Source organism: Ctenopharyngodon idella, chromosome 1 (assembly GCF_019924925.1).
Source record: "Ctenopharyngodon idella isolate HZGC_01 chromosome 1, HZGC01, whole genome shotgun sequence".
NCBI lineage: Eukaryota > Metazoa > Chordata > Actinopteri > Cypriniformes > Xenocyprididae > Ctenopharyngodon > Ctenopharyngodon idella.
In genome coordinates, this window is record NC_067220.1 from 38,674,238 (window position 1) to 38,695,449 (window position 21,212).

At 37.6% G+C, this 21,212-nt stretch overlaps 1 protein-coding gene across 4 annotated transcripts in view; it reads left to right on the forward strand.

Moving 5' to 3' along the window:
- The window catches only part of lef1 (lymphoid enhancer-binding factor 1), a 51,360-nt gene extending 32,032 nt beyond the window's left edge, over positions 1-19,328 (forward strand). For 2 of the 4 annotated variants that reach the window (XM_051901444.1, XM_051901455.1), the window contains exons 7-11: positions 269-431; positions 1,062-1,169; positions 3,704-3,752; positions 4,780-4,820; positions 18,011-18,136. In XM_051901444.1, coding sequence (XP_051757404.1) covers positions 269-431; positions 1,062-1,169; positions 3,704-3,752; positions 4,780-4,814 — 355 coding nt within the window. In that variant the 3' untranslated portion in view covers positions 4,815-4,820; positions 18,011-18,136. Of the gene's footprint in view, positions 1-268; positions 432-1,061; positions 1,170-3,703; positions 3,753-4,779; positions 4,821-18,010 lie in introns of all 4 variants that reach the window. The other 2 variants (XM_051901426.1, XM_051901435.1) reach the window with 1 other exon arrangement.
- Positions 19,329-21,212: the final 1,884 nt, after the last annotated feature.

The following is a 21,212-nucleotide window of genomic DNA, read 5'->3' on the forward strand; positions in this document are numbered from 1 at the left end:
GTGAAGTAATCTCTTTGCATGAAAGCACCCAACTGGACATAATTAAAAGCCGCTGCTAGCTTTTTGGTACTGGTTCCCAGATTTGTTCTCTCATGCAGCTTTCTGATTGGTGGTTGGAATCAGACATTCGGCGCTCTCACACGCCATGGCGTCGCTGTGGCAGCCGCTTTCGCACCACCCTCTGAGTGTTTTTCCCCTTTGTATTTCCCTGTATCACTTAATAATTCTTCCCCCCTTTTTAACTCTTTTCCTCCTCCTGTTTCTCCAGGAAACCTCAGCATGAGCAGAGAAAGGAGCAGGAGCCCAAAAGACCTCACATCAAGAAACCTCTAAACGCTTTCATGCTGTATATGAAAGAGATGCGTGCCAATGTGGTGGCCGAATGCACGCTGAAGGAGAGTGCCGCAATCAATCAGATCCTCGGCCGGAGGGTACGTATCTGATTCGCTGTCACGCCTTGGGAGACCTCTTGCACCACGAGACTTCCTTCACGAAGGGGTCTATTGTAGTTAGCACTTCTGCCTAACTCAATTTAACAAGTACACCAACACACAAGCTGACGGTTCAGAAATTGGGGCCTTTGGGCAGGTAGCTGGTTTAACGGAGTATATTCCTCCTTTTTGGAATAAAAAAAAAAAAAGAGGAACCGTTAAACATATTTAATGCTTTACGGCGGTTTGAGGCGGCTAGCCACAGCAAAGGACCGTTTTGTGGCGGTGTGGGGTAATTGCACCCTGACATGGTTTGAAGTAAAGCGCCGCAAAATTGGAACCAGTGTTTTGATATGAAATCAAAGTTTCATGTTTTTTTTCTTCTCTTCTCTCATCGCTGCATATGTTAATCTCTTCATCATGTTCCATTCCACCCCCAGGCACACGCACACACACACGCACACATTTACACGTGCACACACATACACACACACACTCACGCAATGTTTGAGTTAACAAGGATTTTTAGCCAAACGCCAGCACGCGTCTCTTTGGAAGGAACTTAAAAGTGCATGTCAGTAATTGACTACTTTTTTCCCCCTCTCTCTAATCTCCCTCTGCACCGAACAGTGGCATGCTTTATCTCGGGAAGAGCAAGCTAAGTATTACGAATTAGCCCGCAAGGAACGGCAGCTCCATATGCAGCTTTACCCAGGATGGTCTGCCAGAGACAATTATGTAAGTGTCCACACTAACACACTGCCTGAGAGTGAGAGTTGTGTCGTGTGTTGATCGCATGAGAGTAAATATAATGCTCGCAGTGAATGTCTTCAAAAGTGAAAATATATGCATACTCACTACTGCAGAGGACACGATTCACAAGTCTATATTGCTTGATTTGTAGTCCGAATGTTAATCTTATGAAAAACGGTTGTAAAATAAGTAGGTTCTTTTGCTGGAAAAGTCTAAAATCCTGTTCAAATATAAATAATGCAAATATTGACAAGATAGATAACGATTTGTTACATTTAATTGAAGAAAAATGTCAACTTAGCCTTAACAAAATGGCTGATCATTGTTTTACAATGACTACTATTGATGATTATTCAGATTGTTTGTTTGAAGGAGTTACATTGGGCCTCATTCATGAAACGCGAGTAGAACAGATTTGTGTAAATTGTTCAAAAAAAGTCTTTTCTGTAAATTATTGCATTGAATGTATATGTACAAATTTATAAACAAAGGGTTTTATGGCTGATTTACACATTCATTCTGCTCGACTTTCATAAATGAGGCTCAGAAACACAAGCAGAATTGTTAATCGTTCGTAAAAAATGTATTGTGTAAATTGTTGCATTGATACTTCACATAAGAATGGATTTATGATTTATTTACATAAATTTGTTCTGCTCGGGTTTCATAAATGAAGCCGAATTTGTGTAAATTGTTCTTGAAAATGTTTTTGCACAAATTGTACCAATTTAAGTGATATTGGTTTCATGACTGATTCGTGAAACACAAGCCGAACAAATTTGTGTATATTGTTTGTAAAAAAGCGTAAATTGTAAAAAAAACAAAAAAAAAAACGCGAATTGTGTTGAATGTGACAGTTTTATAAGAATGTGTTTTTATGAACAGTTTACACAGTTCTGCTTGGTTTCATAAATGAGGCTCAGATACATGAACAGAACAAATTTTTATAGCAATAAATTATTCGTAAAAACAGTCTTGCATAAATTGTATTGAATTGTTCAATTAGAATGGGTTTTAGACAACAAATTTGTATAAATTGTTAAAACGCTTTTCTGTAAATTATTGCATTGAATGTATACGTACAAAGGGTTATTTACACCAGTTTCATAAATGAGGCTCAGAAACACAAGTGGAATTGTTAATCGTTCATAAATTTATTGTGGAAATTGTTGATTGATTTACAATAATTTGTTCTGCTTGAGTTTCAGAAAACTCAGAAGCTCAGAAATGAGCATATGAATTTGTGTAAATTGTTCTTGAAAACGTTCTTGTGCAAATTGTACCAATTTAAGTGATAATGGTTTTACGACTGATTCATGATACACAAGTTGAACAAATTTCTGTAAATTCTTTGTAAAAATGCTCTTTTGTAAATAATGTTGAATGTTTTATGAACAATTTACAAAATTATGCTTGGTTTCATAAATGAGACTCGGATACATGAACAGGACAAATTTTTATAGCAATAAATTGTTCGTAAAAACATTCTTGCGTAAATTGTTGTATTGAATTGTTGAATTAGAACGATTTACATTCATTCATTCAGCTTATGGTACATGAATGAGGTCAATTACATCTTGTTATTATAAAAGTTTTGTTATGCCAAAAATTTGGACGTGATGTGAATAGCCATTTTACTGAGTAACTGCCTTCAGAGTGTCGCTCTGTCACATACTGAACCTCAGTAAGAAAAGCTGGTGGTTTTGCATAAAGGACAAATTGCTAACATAATGCTAACCATTTACTCAATATTATTAACTTTATACAATTATTCCTTTAGTTTGTACAAATGTGGCAGATAAAGGCAGTTAGCTTGTAGAATTCACATCCAAATTGGATGGTGTGAAGTTTTAACCGGCATAAATCTCACTCGATATGAAGTGCCAGAATGTGATGCTAAAACTAAAACCTGGCTTTCACACTAATCACCAAATGGAAAAGCAACAGGACTAAAAAGAAACACTTCAAAGACAGATGAACTTTCATCTCCACTTATATATTAGTGGTGGGAGCACACTTGTATTTAATAGTGCTAAGGATTCTGAGCGTATCCCTGCACAGTCATTGACGCTTCTTCTGCTCTGGGCTTCTTGGTTCTGTCAGCCAGGGCTAGAATACACAGATTAGTGACTGAATAAGTGGATTATCAGACTTTACAGCAGGCAACCAAAGCGTGGCTCATATTGGACTGCAAAATGACAGTGCGGCACTATCTATACCTATAGTCATCCTGCCAGGGGATTTTGGGTAAGCTACAAATCCAGACTCCTCACTCAAGAGGAGTATTTGTCGTGTCAATTGGAGCAGGGGCAGATGTTTTATTCTTGTTTAACTTTCTGATTGGTGATTAGGCCGTGCAATCCAGAAGAATTAGGAAGTGGTATTGGACTATTTATTATTTTATTTTATTTTATTTTATTTTATTTTAGCTTAATGAGGAGTATTTGGTCAATTGACAAATTGCAGAAATTTCATGCTTTTGTGGCAGGCCTTTAAATATTCCTCTGGCTGTTTTATAGGGAAAGAAAAAGAAGCGGAAGAGGGAAAAGATCCAGGAACCTGCCTCAGGTAAGACTCAGAAACCTACTATCCCTGCTGTACTTTGTCCTATTTCATTAATGTACGCACTAACTTAGCTAATGTCACTTAGTTTGTGAAAATGGTGGCAAGTGGTTAATGATGGGATACCGCATGCTCAATATACGCTTTCACGCAGTGAATTCCAACCATAAAAGAACATTTCTAAAGTCAACATGAACATTTATGAATTTAAGACTTTGTTGGTTGCCTGAAAATTCACAATTCACAAATCCACAATTTGTAATTTTCACAACATGTGAACAGCACACCCAACCACCCCATCTTTCCATCCTCTCCTCACAATTAAGTCTTTAGGATTAGTCTGTTTTAAAGTCCATGTGCTTCCTGTATTGTTTTTATCTTTTCTGGCTATTTGCCGTTTTATAAATGCATTAGCAATGTGTGCTTGTACATTTAAAAGTTCATTGTATATCTGGCGCTAAGTCTAGATTATATAATTCAGAGTTATGTATAATGGAGTTAAATGAATAGTTCACCCAAAATTTAAAATGGCGTCTGGCATCATTTACACTGCCTCATGTTTTCCAAATGGATTTGACTTTTTCTTTTATGGAACACAAAAGGTGAATTTTTGAAGAATGAGTACTATCAAGCTACAAAATGACAAAAAATGCAATAAAGCTCTCTCTCTCTTTAAAGTGTCCATACGACTAATTTATGAATGGAACGTTCTTTTGAGTCAGATCTTTTCAATAAATCGTTTAATCCAATTCACAAGAATCATCCTGAATGACTTGTTCAGCACATTATTCAGATTTTCTCCCTTTGTGTTCATTGGAAGAAAGTAAGTCATAAAGGTTTGAAATGACATGAGTAAATGATGACAGGATATTTTCATTATTGGGTGAATTGTTCGTTTAATGAACAATGTTGATGTGTTAAATATGCCAGAAAATTATGTTTGTTGGCCCTACAATGACAATTAAGACCAGAGATGGACTTATGTGTTACTTGGAGGCACATCCTGGTAATTAAAAGCTACAATTTCCTGCAGGTACAGGCCAGAGAATGAAAACGGCGTACATCTGAACAATGGTAAGAGCCTCTTCCATACCTCTGGTCTGACTGAGTCATGATGTCGTAAACTCCCTATTTTCTAATGTGGTTCTTGGCGATCAGAAAAAACATGAGACTAATCCTAAAGGCAAACCTTGAGTTCACCAATCAACCATTCACTGTTGTATTACGAAAGCTGTTGTTTGCATTGTGTGTGTGTGCACTATTGTTAAAGGGTTTAGTCTTCCGAACATACTGATGAATTGTTGTGACAAGTCATTTTTCTTTCCTAACTCTGTTTAAGAAATTCATTACATTCCTTCTTCGTGTACACTGATGTGTGGCTTGTGGCATTGGGTGGTGCGTTAGTATTTTCAGAAGACCAATGCTTTTATCAAGAACAGTTTGCAAGCATACCACTTGTTTGAAAGATCACAGAACAGAATAATCTCGACAAAGTCGGCTCAGAACATCAAGTCCACACTATCAGGTTTCTTTCCTCATTCATTCCTTCCATCTTTAATATTTGGCATGCACCATCAACATACAATCCTGTGGCTCACAGCCATGTTGGACTGGTGTTTTTTTTTTTTTTGAGAACATTTGGAAACTGGGATGGTTTTGAAAGAGTCGACCCAGATGTAAGCTAACTCTTTTAGCATTCACCCATATGGCCCCCATGTGTTATCTAGCCAACCCTGTGAATGAATGAAGCCCTTGCCAGCAAATTTGGCTCGCGCTGTGCTTTTTAATTTTTTAGCGATTAAACTAGCAACTGGCCTAAAAGAATTTAGTTCTCTGAACAAAGAAGAGAATCCTCTCCGTCAGGTGAAAATTTTTCAGCATCAAGTGAACATCTATTTCCCTTCTTATTATTAAGTCACCCCACATCCTGTTATTCCGCTTCTTTTTGTCATGAAAGCTGCGCAGATGTGACAAATATGGTCCTTCCCAAAAACCTTCGAGACAAAGGTTTTATGGTTGATCAGTTCACTACCCTGTGGCACCCAAACACAAATTGGACCGTTTCACACTCTTTCTTCTTTTTTCTCTTTCTGTGGGCTGCTATAGCTTTGAAAACACAGCTAAAAGGCGCTCTATCTTCGATTCAGTAATTAGCAAGCTGGGTATGGATGCCCCAGCTGATTCATCATGGCAGCCTTAAACTAATATACATGAAACAGAGAATATTTCCACTGCTTGTCAATTTATGCAGATCTGACAGACTGAGAAACATCAAATTTGTCTATTTATCCGCCTTACAAATGACGATGTACACTTTAAAACATTTAAATAAAAAGATTTTTGACAATTGATGGGATCATAATAGCATATGCATAGTGCAAAAAATCCTATTCTTAAGTATTTTTATTTTGTTTATTTTCCAGTTAAAATATCCAGTTAAATGACCTGAACAAAATAAATTTACCTTAAGCAACACTACATAAGTTTTTAAATTTTAATTGTTTAATTTAAAAAAAAAAAAAAAAAAAAAATGCACATGTATTGAATATACACAACAGTTTAAAATTTTGGGGTCGGTAAGATTTTTTTAAAAATGTTTTTGAAAGATGTCTGTTCACCAAGGCTACATTTATGTGATCAAAAATACAGTAAAAACAGCAATATATTGTCAAATATTTTTACAATTTAAAATAACTGTTATCTGTTTTGAATAGATTTTCAAATGTAATTTATTCCTGTGATGTCAAAGCTAAATTTTCCAGTCTTCAGTGTCATATGATCCTTCAGAAATCATTCTAATATGCTGATTTGCTGCTCAAGAAACATTTCTTATTGTTATCAATGTTGAAGACATTGGTGCTGCTTCATATTTTTGTGGAAACCATAAATTATTATTATTATTTCAGGATTCTTTCAGCACTTATTTGAAACAGAAATCTTTTGGAACACTATAAATATTTTTATTGATCAATTTAATAAGTCCTTGCAGAATAAAATTATTTAAAAAAAAAAAAAAAAAAAATCTTACTGACCCTAAAGTTTTGAACGGTATTGCATACTTTAAAAACTATTAAAATCTTATTTTAATCATTTTTAGATAATTTCCTGGAAAACAAGTCAAAAATGACTAATTAAAAACTCCTTAAGACTCGCTTATTTTGCAGTGTATCTATTACTATATTTCACAGGAATTCAGCCTGTATGTGTAAGGCATTCAGGATGGAGAATAGGGGATTTCTCAGGCAGAAAACAAGTAATTTGAGGTATTTTCATGGGTGTCTTTACCATTTTATTGTTGGGATGAAGGACAGGTTTGGTCTTTTTTTAGATGCCTTATGACACATAATCCTTAACTCTGACTTGAAATAAAAATGTACATTCGAGTAATTTTAGGTTATAGAATTTTCTTCCTTACACATCCCACTTTTCCTGCTCGTACAACATTTCCACATCCTCTTCTTGTTCTCAACTGTGTCTGTTTCTCAGATTTAGCTGTGAGAGCTTTTGTCTGACTAACCCTTGTGATTTGCAGGCTTTGAGATTGTTATCTGAGCTGGGGCATACATGCCCTCAGGGCTGTTACTTTTTGCCACTGTGCTTTTTTTTTTTTTTCATTGGGAATGGGGAAAGCCGTGTAACAATGGTGGTCTTTTAATGGAATCTGGCTCTGAAGATGTAGTCTTAGTCATTCAAAGAAGCCAAGGTTGTGAGTCACCACAGTCTGGCACATTTCAACTTGCTGCTTTGTTGCCACCTGGACATTGACTCTGTGTTACGCTGACTGTTCTGCTGCGTTTCACTTTTGATTTTTATAGCGACTCCATTCTCATTCAAGTTTGATGTTATTGGCAAGCCCTATATGAGGCTTACCGTACTATTGGGAGTGGTCGGCTGAAGGTTTGAAAGCTTCCAGTGTTCCAGAGGTTGACAATAGTGGAGCAGTGTGGGAAGCCGTTGGAGGTACTGGCCACTTTGGAGTTCATAGCCTGTTCTGTGAAGCAAGTGCTGCTGGACAGCTGTGCCCGAATTGGGTCGTCTTTGCCCAGCTCTGTCTGTGATGAGTGAGGCCAGAAGTCAGATGTCAGCCTTTGATGAAAAGACATGAGAGGGAGAAACTAAAAGTCCCTTGTGTGCTGATGAGAGCGCCTTGTCTCTCTTCTTAATGTCCACTCTGCCTCAAGCCAATGAATGGCAGAATAACTGATACTCTTTGTGCCTAAAAATCCTTTCAATTTATAGTAAGCTGGAACTGAGTACCTTGAGTTGCTTTACCAGAAGTTTTTGGATTGGAAAGGTTTGGACCTCAACTGGACCTGGTAAAAACATGTACCTTGAGTTGGGCAGAATTCAAAGAATTGTTTCCCTTTCAGTCAATGAGTGTAAATTTGAATTTAATTGGCCACACCATGCACAGGAAGTTGAACTGAAATTTGAATTCAACTGACAAGTACAGGGATTTTTCTGAATTTACTCTGGGAAATGCGAAAGTGTTCCACCTTACTCCACAAATCGTAATTTATCAAGTATGATGAAATATATAAACAATACAAATTTTAGAGGTCATTTCCAACTCCTGTTTGTATGGCTTATAAACATTCAAATTTCAACAGTTCTTAAAGGCCCACTGAACTGCCTTAAAACGCGCAGTATTATTCAATGTGTTGACGTAATCTCCACTGAACCAGGAAGACAGGGTCATATCGAACAGCTCCTCCCCTTTTTTAAAATAGCCAATAGCGTTTCATTTAAATCTCAACTCAGCCTGAGCTGTTGCGCTTAGTAAAGCCGCTTCTCCTCCTAAACTTCTCCATATCGCTTTAAAATATAACATTCTGTGCAGAATTCAAATGGGTCCGATGTGTTTTTTGGTATGCACTGACTCACACATATGATCCGCTCTGTGCTGTTGTCTCTCTGGACCAGAGCAGACTGTGTGTGTGCTGTGGTTCGCGTGACACTAATGCTAAACCAGACTTTATTCGCCCCAGTGGAAAGCATATGTACAGTCTGAATCATTCCCGATCCCCTATATAGTGCACTATGTGCCAATTACCATGTAAAAAATAGTAAATGTGTGAACAAGTGACCGATTTTAGCCGCAGCTTTAGTGTCTATTTATAATGTAGGGGGCGGAACGCTTTAGATCCTAGAGAGCATTTGATTGGACAAAAAATCTGATGAGAAGCTGAAGTGCAGCATGATGTCATCAAAATCATTGATTCATATTGGACGGAAGTGAGAGACTGAGTTTTGAATGCTTATATCTTCTAAATGCGAATTTTGACATTGTTTTGGAACACACTAGCTTACAGATAACTAATATATTCATACTAAAAGCCAAAAAACTTCCATTCTGATTTCATGGGGACTTTAAACTCTCAAACAATTTCAATTAATTTATCTATCCATCTATCTTTTTTCAAAACTTTCAGACAAGACTTTGTGTTGACATACTTTGTTTCTAGTAAAAAAAAAAAAAAAAGAAAGAAGATTATTTCAGTTAATTTGTGTTCTTCCTCATTCAGACTGGATCTACAATACTGCATTCTGTTTCCTACCTGAATTGAATTTAAAATGAGTTCTCAATTCAATTCTGCATGACACTTAACCCTCGAGTATGACAGTATGAGTCACTTACGATAAACTGATTAATATTACTTAGGGCAGCGGAAACCCAGAGGTTTCCTTCCATGAATGGCTGCCAAGAAACACTGCAGCGCTATAAAAAGAGTCTTGGAGTTTTGCCTAAATGTAGGTGCAAGGAACAAACTTGTAGAAATTGTTGAATTCGATATGCAAAAAGCAAATCACCCCCATCAGATCTTTGGTTTAGATCTTTGGATGGTTTCACATGTGTCCAGATGTAGACCTACTGTAGCACGGCAAGCAGCAGAGGATTCAGTAAACTATGTGGCGTCTACTACGTTTCCTCTCCCCTCGTTCTTGCTTTTTCACGCCCCAGCCGTCGGCTGCTCTTTTCTGGAGTTCCTCTCCTAGGGAGTAAATCTGGCTCCTATTGTGAAAGCAGGCGGAACCCCCGCTCCTCTTCCCCCATCCCTCCCTCCCTCCCGCTGCTGACTGCGAGCGGTGGCGAGGCCTTTGAAGCGGCCGGGCGGTGGAGGGGAGCAGTCATTGTGCTGCTCTTTGATAGTGCCGCCCTGGCTTGCAGCTCAGGCTTTGCAGGAGCACGTAGTTCCCGGGCTCCCATCCCACCGCTCCTCAGATGTGGGCAGACCCCACTCAAGCCTTCGCCCTTCTCGTGTCCCCTACCTTCACCTGATGTTTTTTCTTGTTTTAAGGGTTTTATTGAGGTGAACATTCTTTGCTCTGCCTTTTCAGAGAGATCGCAGGAGAAAGGCCCCAGCCACGGTTGGTTTGCAGTTATACAGACGTAATTGTGTAGGAGTTTTTCCCCTCTTTAATGTTACTGTCTCAGGGCCAAAGGAAGTGCTGACTGAACGAAGTGGTTTGTTTAAATCAGATTTTTCATCCAGGTGCTGTTTTTATTACTCAGGCCGGGGTTTTTTGAACCCGTCCTCCTCCTAGCATATCATTGGTTATAGTGCCTGTTGAATTTTTATGGACTCCTTGAAGGACGCTGCCAAACCAGAAACGAAGCCAAGTGCTACAACACAAGGTCACTGGTCCAAAGTCAGTTTGGTGTGAAAATGGACCTTTTCAGCTGACTAGGCTTAACACAACCCAGATTTGAGCTCTTCGTCCATACTCTTTCCCTGCCAGTGTTTCGTTGTGAAGCTTTGAACCTTCTCCAATTCCTCATGTACAGCTAAAGGCCTGTTTACACCTGGTCACATGTGTTTTGACTGATTGGATAGCTATCTGATTTATTAAACCGGTTCGATTTAAACTTGGCTGCATAAATGTGTCTCTGCAAAACGATTATATATATATATATATATATATATATATAATATATACACACACAGGTGCTGGTCATATAATTAGAATATCATCAAAAAGTTGATTTATTTCACTAATTCCATTCAAAAAGTGAAACTTGTATATTATATTCATTCATTACACACAGACTGATATATTTCAAATGTTTATTTCTTTTAATTTTGATGATTAATACTGACAACTAAGGAAAATCCCAAATTCAGTATCTCAGAAAATTAGAATATTGTGAAAAGGTTCAATATTGAAGACACCTGGTGCCACACTCTAATCAGCTAATTAACTCAAAACACCTGCAAAGGCCTTTAAATGGTCTCTCGGTCTAGTTCTGTAGGCTACACAATCATGGGGAAGACTGCTGACTTGACAGTTGTCCAAAAGACGATCACTGACACCTTTCACAAGGAGGGCAAGACACAAAAGGTCATTGCAAAAGAGGCTGGCTGTTCACAGAGCTCTGTGTCCAAGCACATTAATAGAGAGGCGAAGGGAAGGAGAAGATGTGGTAGAAAAAAGTGTACAAGCAATAGGGATAACCGCACCATGGAGAGGATTGTGAAACAAAACCCATTCAAAAATGTGGGGGAGATTCACAAAGAGTGGACTGCAGCTGGAGTCAGTGCTTCAAGAACCACTACGCACAGATGTATGCAAGACATGGGTTTCAGCTGTCGCATTCCTTGTGTCAAGCCACTCTTGAACAACAGACAGCGTCAGAAGCGTCTCGCCTGGGCTAAAGACAAAAAGGACTGGACTGCTGCTGAGTGGTCCAAAGTTATGTTCTCTGACGAAAGTAAATTTAGCATTTCCTTTGGAAATCAGGGACCCAGAGTCTGGAGGAAGAGAGGAGAGGCACACAATCCACGTTGCTTGAGGTCCAGTGTAAAGTTTCCACAGTCAGTGATGGTTTGGGGTGCCATGTCATCTGCTGGTGTTGGTCCACTGTGTTTTCTGAGGTCCAAGGTCAATGCAGCCGTATACCAGGAAGTTTTAGAGCACTTCATGCTTCCTGCTGCTGACCAACTTTATGGAGATGCAGATTTCATTTTCCAACAGGACTTGGCACCTGCACACAGTGCCAAAGCTACCAGTACCTGGTTTAAGGACCATGGTATCCCTGTCCCAGCAAACTCGCCTGACCTTAACCCCATAGAAAATCTATGGGGTATTGTGAAGAGGAAGATGCGATATGCCAGACCCAACAATGCAGAAGAGCTGAAGGCCACTATCAGAGCAACCTGGGCTCTTATAACACCTGAGCAGTGCCACAGACTGATCGACTCCATGCCACGCCGCATTGCTGCAGTAATTCAGGCAAAAGGAGCCCCAACTAAGTATTGAGTGCTGTACATGCTCATACTTTTCATGTTCATACTTTTCAGTTGGACAAGATTTCTAAAAATCCTTTCTGTGTATTGGTCTTAAGTAGTAATCTAATTTTCTGAGATCCTGAATTTGGGATTTTCCTTAGTTGTCAGTTATAATCATCAAAATTTAAAAAAAATAAACATTTGAAATATATCAGTCTGTGTGTAATGAATGAATATAATATACAAGTTTCACTTTTTGAATGGAATTAGTGAAATAAATCAACTTTTTGATGATATTCTAATTATATGACCAGCACCTGTGTGTGTGTGTGTGTGTGTGTGTATGTATATATATATATATATATATATATATATATATATATATATATATAGCTGATCTTCAATTCCAGTGCTATATGCAAATTTAACAGAGTTCACGTCAATGAAACCAAAAGATATGCGCTGCATTTTATTTATCATCAGCTAATTTCAACACCAAAGACCATAATAGGAGAGAGAGCAGCATCAGCACTGGTAAGATAATATAGTCTCACTACTTATGCACAATATGTAAGATTTTTGGATTAAAATATCAGACAGGTGAGCAACTGTTTGGATACATTCATAGACAGAAAACTAATCATTGTTATATAGCTCAACACAGCAAGTCTTATTGTTTAAATATTGATTTACAGCGAGTACCATGTTTTACCATGCCTAATATCGATCTAGCTTACTACTCTCATAGTAGCCACTGAGGGAACGCACAGAGTAGCACTATAACAACTTTCAACACACAAATGTATCTAATATGATAAACAGCGCTGTGTTACCTCACATATGCATGACTGGAAGAAGCGGAAGCGGTCATGCTCTCGAGCCATGTGTCTTTCTTGTCTTGTCGGATTCTTTCACCGGCTGTAGACGTGAAGACAACACCTCCCATGATTCCGCAAAATCAAGGCGTCATCAAGCTACACCTTTGTTTTACATAAGTGACCTCTAGTGGCGAAAATTACATATTGTGCCTTTAATGAAGGTGATTGTATGTTGAGTATCTGCAACTTACTTTCAAATTAATTTGCGGCAGTTTGTGCTTTGGTTTGCTGAAGAGATACTCATCTGTGGAGATGCATGATGCAGTAGCGCTGTTATATCTGGCTATAACATGTTATTCAGCCTATAACACGCTCTTAACACATTTTTTTTGCCATATTAGGAGGAGTAAAATTTACCAGATGCATTTACACTTGTCCAGTTTCATCTGGAATTCGTCTCTAACCACCTCCTGAAGTGGTTTGAGTGATCGGATTAAAATTCGTCTCGAAAGCTTTTCCGAGGGCATTTACATCTGGTCTTTTCACGACTGGATAGTGACCAGGTAAATATGCCATAAGTGTCCGTAGAAACAGTTGCTGTACACCAGCATTGAGCTTTTTAGGTGCCCCATCAAAGCCTGGATGCATAGTTTATCTGGCTGCTGTTACTTGTAACACAGTTGAACGTTCTCTGTGACCCTGAGCCCACGTTCGTAGCAAGCACACTACATCTGCTTTGTAATACTCCACCTGACCTGTAGAGGGCAGCACGGTTTTGTGTCCTCTTTATACTGTCAAACTCAAGATGTACAAATCTTCGCACTTCCTTTGGCCCTGTCCCAAATGGCACATTTTATAATGCACTTTCGGTCTTACAATGGCTGCTGCGTACGCATGTTCGTTAGTCCGTAGGGTGTCCCATTTGTCATTTTAGGTTTCAGAAAGTACTCGCGAGCGCCCCCCTTTGCGGTCAATATGCCCCCTTGATGCGCACTTTTGCTGAGCCCGCACTGAAGCGAGCTCCGCAGCAGACTTCTTCCTGACAGTCAAAGCGACGTTACATCACAAAAGTGCGTAGGAAGACTGCGAGTGTTTAGGGTGCCGTTTGGGACAGGGCCTTTGTTGTCATTTTCACCCTTGACTTCCATTGTTTTTATAGGCACACTGAAAAAAATTAGTTCTTAATGAGTTTATTTTTTCTTTTTCTTTTTTGACTTTGAAACAATTTTGTCCCTGAAACAGGATATATTTACTTGAGATGACTATATTTACTTGACTTGAGATTATTTATTTTTATTTTTTTCTTCAGAGAATGTATTTTTAATAAATGCATTTTCTAGAAGCAAATTTTAAAAGGTCTTGTTTTTCCTCAATTTTATTTTACATAGATTTTGTTTTATTTTTCTCTATATTTAAAAGAAAATTAACAATTGTATTGTAGTGTATTTTATCTTACTACACAGTAAAAAAAAAAAAGCTTTCACTTGTTTTTTTTTTACTTAAAAAATGAAACATTTTTTACAGCGCAGTAAGATAAAACATTAATACATTCTCTGAACAACTCAAAGTCATAAAATATATATTTAAAGGATTTTTAGATATTTTTACTGGAAATTAGCCAAGAATACTCAAGATTTTTTTTTTTTTTTTTTTTTTTTTAAAGCAACTTTCCAACTGTTAGTGCTGCCTTCTAGTGAACTCACCAAACTTAAAACCGCAGCCCACTATCTCCAGTTTTTCAGAACAATATTTTTTTCCTGCTGTCCGACCACTTCAAGCCACCTTCTCTGGTTTTTAGGGAAAGGGAAGGGTTAGACCGGGGGAAGGAGGTGTGTTGGTCCCAGCTGCAGGCTTTTTTGATTTGCCCCAGGAGGTGAACGGACCAATTGAGTGACACAGGGCCATGCCTGTTATCTTAACCTCCCACACTTCAAAGAACAGCCTCACTACCGCAGAGCGAGCCGAAGAGAAGGACGGAGAGAGGCTGGCCCTCGAATACAGAGGAGCGTTTCATTTCCTGCGAGCAGGGCCTCGACATTCCACAGTGCAAATGGGAAGTAGCTCTTGAATCCTTGCGTTTGTATCGGAGAGGACTGTAAAGCATGGCCCGACGGCACCGTCCTAACCTCTCCAAACACCCTGAAGCGCCCCCTCCCCTTCCAACAGGAGGCTGGCGGGGAAAGGCAGGAAAGTATGCCAGCCTTTTTCATCTGCGGCTGGGAAGGAAAACGCTCTCCAGGAAGGGGGCACAGGGCACAGCGAAGCTTTGAGATCATGGGATGAAAAGGGTGGGCAGGGGAGGTAAATAAAAGTGTCCCCCCCCTCACTTTTATTCTGTGACTCTCTTTCTCTCTCCTCGTTCGGCACCAGGGTCAGATCTCCCTGGAAAAGTAGTTGCCTTTCATCCACATGTGGTAAAGCCGTCCACATGGGTGTACGAGTGTATTTATGTGTGAAAGTGGTCCAGGGTGGAGTTGTGGAGCCAAACTGACATCTCGCAGAAAAAGGTTGCGTTCGACCTCCGCTCCAGGGAGGAGCCCGCTACTAGTCTTGCATTTTATCCGTCTCTCTCTCTCTCTTTCGCTCTATCCATCAGAGGTTTGCTCCTGTATTCCTGCTTCTCACTTTGATCAGGAATTCCATTTGATGCACTTCTGAAATAGCCCCATACAGCTTGTCGACCAAAATAGTCGGTTACATTTAATATTTCACATCTCAAAAGGGATTCTGATTGGACAAACAGTTTGTGATGAAAAACTTTGGGTTTAGAATGAGATTCTTGGTTAATGCACCGAAAAAAATGAGAAATTGGTCTTAAATTGATCACAATGCATTTTGCTAAATTCTTGTATGTTGTCAAAGAGAATATTCGTGCACAAAATGTACTTGAGATTGTACAGTTACTATGAATTGTGACCAGTGTTAGGGAGTAACTAGTTACATGTATTGAAGTTATGTAATTTAATTACAAAATAAATGTAACTGTAATCAGTTACGGTTACTGAGAAAAAATGTGTAATTAATTAGTTACTTATGACAATGTTAACGATTACAAAGGGGGATTACATCTGAATATTTTCTGTAAAAAGCTAGGATATGTTGAATAATATTAATTTGTTTAATTGATTTCTTTCTTAAATTGCATTAACTGCTCTAAAATATGAGACACCAACGTTTCAGGAGTTTAGGGCACATGCTTATTCAATATTCAACTGTTGGTTACACTTTATTTTAAGGTGTCTTTGTTACACTGTAATTATACATTTAAGTACTGAGTAATATTAAGTAACTACATGTACTTACTATAGGTTTAGGATTAGGGTTTGGTTTAGGGTTAGTTGCGTGTAGTTATGCATAATTTATAGTTATTACTATAGTAACTACATGTAACATATGTAACAGTGACACTGTAAAATAAAGTGTTACCCAACTGTTTTATTTCCTATTTGGGTTTATGTATATGCTTTATTTTTTAAGATTAACTGTTTTTTAAGGCATTGTTAGATGCCAGTGTTTCCTGTCATCATTTGATTTCAAAAACAGTATCATGGCTATTAAAACTATTTCTTGTTATGATTTTAAATCTGTATTTAACCTCAGAACAATTTCAAAGTAAAATGAGGTGTTAAAGTCTGATTTTGTGTTGGCTGTGCTTTAAAATTGAATTATAATCTTAATTGAAGTGATGAAGGATTTTTGGAAGACAGTAAATACTGTTGAGTACTACTGTAAGGTTAACCCTGCCCGGTTTAAATGTTTGAAAATGATTAACAGTTGAAAACATTGGTTAGAAATTTAGAAAGTAATCAAATGTAATCAGTTACATTATTATATGAAGTAATCTAAATAGTTACACTATTTAAAGGGTTAGTTCACCCAAAAATGAAAATTCTGTCATTAATTACTCATCCTCATGTCGTTCTAAACCCGTAAAACCTTCGTTCATCTTCAGAACACAAATTAAAACATTTTTGATAAAATCTAATGGCTCAGTGAGGCCTGCATTGCCAGCAAGATAATTAACATTTTCAGATGCCCAGAAAGCTACTAAAGACGTATTTAAAACTGTTCATGTGACTACAGTGGTTCGACATTAATGTTATGAAGCGACGAGAATACTTTTTGTGCACCAAAAAAAAAAGAAAAAGAAAAAAAAAGCCTTTATTCAACAATATCCAGTGATGGGCAATTTCAGAACACTGCTTCATGAAGCTTCGAATCTTTACGAATCACTTGTTTGAATCAGTGGGTTGGAGCGTGAAAGTCACGTGATTTCAGTAAACAAGGCATTGTTACATCATAAGTGTTTAGAAATTTCAATGGTTCAAGTGACTTTGGCAGTTTGATTCACGCTCCGAACCACCGATTCGAAACAAAAGATTCGTAAAGCTTTGAAGCTTCATGAAGCAGTGTTTTGAAAGTGCCCATCACTAGATATTGTTGAATAAAGTCGTTATTTTGTTTTTTTTGGTTCACAAAAAGTATTCTCTTCGCTTCATAACATTAAGGTTGAACCACTGTAGTCACATTAACTGTTTTAAATACGTCTTTAGTAGCTTTCTGGGCATTGAGAGTGTAAATTAACTGTCAATGGAGGCCTCACTGAGCCATCGGATTTTATCAAAAATATCTTAATTTGTGTTCTAAAGATGAACGAAGGTCTTACAGGTGTGGACGACATGAGGGTGAGTAATTAATGACAGAATTTTAATTTTTGGGTGAACTAACCCTTTAAATTGGAAATGTAATAGGTTACAAGTTACCCTAAGTAACCTTCCCAACATGATTGTGACGTTTTGATTATGATATTGATTTATAAATAAAATAATAAAATGGTAACATGCCTAAATTGTTGCAGTTCTAACAGCAGATCTAAAATGTGTATATATGGTTACACTTTAGATTAGGGTCCAATTCTCATCATTAACTAACTATTAACTATGACTTTTGCCTCAGTAAACTCCTAATTACTGCTTATTAATAGTTAGTAATGTAGTTGTTAAGTTTGGGTATTGGGTTGGATTACGGGATGTAGAATAAGGTCATGCAGAATAAGGCATTAATATGTGCTTTATAAGTACTAATAAACAGCCAATATCCTAGTAATATGCATGCTAATAAGCAACTAGTTAATAGTGAGAATCGAAAACTAAAGTGTTAACATATATATAATTTTGTAATATCTAACCACGTTTTTCTCTCCATTTGTTTTCCACAGGAGGAAAACGGACTTCTTTTTCCTCTTGCAAAGCAAAGACAGCAGCTACAGGCCCCCTTTTAGAGATGGAAGCCTGCTAGACTCCTCAACCTTTCACCCCTTCGTCACCTCTTGACCCCTGCGGAATATCCAGAGGGTCCCGGTCCTTGAATCTGCTCCTCGGCTGCAGGCGCTGCTGTAGAGACGATGAACTGAGAACAGACAATCACCAACACAGGCCCTCACGCAGACCCGTGAATACTCGTTTGAACGTTCCTTTTTTTGTTTTTCTGTCCTGAATTCACTCCCGAAGCCGAAGGCGTTGCACTGATTATGTTCCTCGACCGTTTATAAAGCGTTCATACGGCCACATGTAAACAAACACACACGTTCCTACACCTGTTCCTAAGTTATTCTAAGTTATTTGGCACCTATGTCTCTTCTGTGCGTTCACCAAGTCACTCCCTCACTTCCTTTCGTGCCCCGTAAAATGTAGCATCGCGGGGGCCCGACACGCCTCACAACGTTCTAGCGCAACAGTTTAGGGATCACACGTTCCCTTGGAAACAGTCTCCGTAGGTTGCGTTTTGCATTTTGACACATTGGTGCAAAAAGGGTCGATGATTTGATTTCTCCTCAACATCTTGGGTTCAAGTTTATTTTGAATGCTTTGTTTTGTTATTCTTTATTTTCATTTCTCGGTGTATATTTTAAGTGATTTTTTTTTTTTTTTAATCATTTTATATATATATATAATGGTATATGAAAATAAGCTTGGAGACAGGAAAGCCATTTTTCTTGTTGAAGCGTCTTGCAGAAATAACATTTGAAAGTCTTCTTTTTGATAACTATTTGTAACGGATATTGACTTCTCAGTCTCTACTTGCGCAGATGTAAAATAATGCTCAATGTGTACTTTTTAAAAAGAGATGTCTGGATGTCACTTTTCTTGGTATTTTTGCAGGCAACATTAGGACAAAGGTGAAAGAGTAGGTACCCAGAGGCCTATATTTTATTGATCTAAATTGTCAAATGAAGCAGATATATATCTATATATATTTACCCCAGCACTTGGCAGTCTTTCTTTAATTGCAATGTACCTCTGTCTCTCTGGTAGGTAATAGAGTGGTCTTTTACCATGTTTATTCCATGCAAACATTTCCACATTTTATTCTTTTTAATTATTCTCTTTTAGCATTTTCAGATGATGTTTTTTTTACATTCATTGTCATATTTTGAATCGTTAACTTGGTGTAGCATTTTGCTTCCAAGTGCTCACATTCGAACTGTTTCAACATGTCTTTTTTTATGAAAATAAATAGGCATCTTTGACTGAAAATGATTGCAGTATGTTTATTTTATTATACACACTGAGATTTTCCTCTGTATATGTAGAGAGTGCATTTCTACGTCCTGCAAGAAGCATTATATCCTGTGGATCTCTGGGGAAACTTCAAAAGGCTTCTTAAAATCAACGAGAAATAAAATGCAGCTAGTGTTCATTTTAATATGCATTTGAATATTCATTCGGCCTTAAGTACATGATAATAAGGGATGATTTGCAATAAAGCTAAAGAAAATTAAATGGACATTCATTATACTCCTTACAATTGCTCAAATTGGGGGTGTAACATTATATAAAGCATGATTTTAATCGCAGAGTCTTTCAGTAGGCATGTTGAATGCAATGGCAGATTCACTATGACAGCATACTGTGTATGTAAGATGTTCTGCATAAATGTTTTTAGTATTAGTAAAGCTCACCAAGTTGCTGTCGACGTTTGTAATACTACAGTGCCACCTTATGCATGAAAAGCCGCCATCTGAGTTATGAACATTTGGTGTTTGTAGTAAGTTCCCAACCCAAACTTAAATATGATTACCAGCTACATTACAATGTAACCGTTATGGGTTTATAAATGAATTATATTTAAGTGTAGTTCTTAATAAAATGCTCATCATTTTAGCCTATATGATTCACAATTATGCTATTTTGTTCTGTCTTGATGCTTTCCTGTAGGTGTTGTGCTCATGTTTGGCAGTGTTTTTTGGTCTCATTGGGGATATATTTGTTACAGCGACTGAACTGGCTATAAAGAACAATGTATATGGTAGGGCGCCATCTACTGGACGAAGATGAAATAAAAACATGCCTGCCTCATTGCCCTACTACTCTCATGTAGTAGTCATATTAATCTGATAAATGAATCTAAATCTGATCTGATAAATACATTTATTCAAGGCAAAAAGCATTTTACAACGACTAAACGCTGGATGCGGCATTTTCGGTTTAAATATAAGTGTTAAAATAAAGTTAGTGTAATATGACATTAGAAATAACCTAAATACCACACAGGTCCAAAAAGAAAATGTCCATTATTTGATGTAGTACATTATAGAATATTGCTCTATAACATCAACAATAACAAAATAATATACATCTTAAAGTAACTATGTGGTTTTAACTTTCATTTTCAATTCATATACAATAAAAACTGTTTGTATTTATATATTATTAATATTTGTGTGAATAGTAGGCTATTTGGGTCTAATTAATGTTTGTTCTCAAACTAATTTTGTGAAAATATGAATAGCCTATTTAATTTAACATAAAAAATAGTGCTGTCAATCGATTTAAAAATGACTAATTAATCGCACATTTTGACAACACCTGACATTAAAATGTGTATAATTTAACAATGAAGCGCCAAATTAATGTAGAAACAACATAAAGACGGTTTATTTAAAATATTTGAACTGAAAAGAGTCCTATTATTCGCAGAAATTAACGCGTTATTTTGACAGCCCTCTAAAAATACAATAGGCTAATTAACTTTAACCAAAGTTTAAGAAGCTAAAAAGTTCTGCTCAACGGTGCTCTGAGCTTTGATATCTCTTAGTCCCGAACATAATATATAGATGTGCAGTTTATAACCGCTCATTCCTCTGTCGTGATGTCGGTGTGATGTCTTGTACTCACTCGAGCTGCTCGGTCTCCTCTTCCGTGGGCATCAGTGTAATGGCGGTCTGCCAGAACCTCAAACACAAGCTGACCAGCAGCCTCATCGGTCAGAACAATCTCACCACAACATGGAAGCCAGAGAAATGAGACAAAAACGGCTGTTTGAAATGGAAAACCCTGTAGTAGGAAACTCTCAACAGTTCCCATAAAGTATTCAGACGGCGGAACTCCCAGGAAGGCCTCAACGTCCGGGAAAAAAGT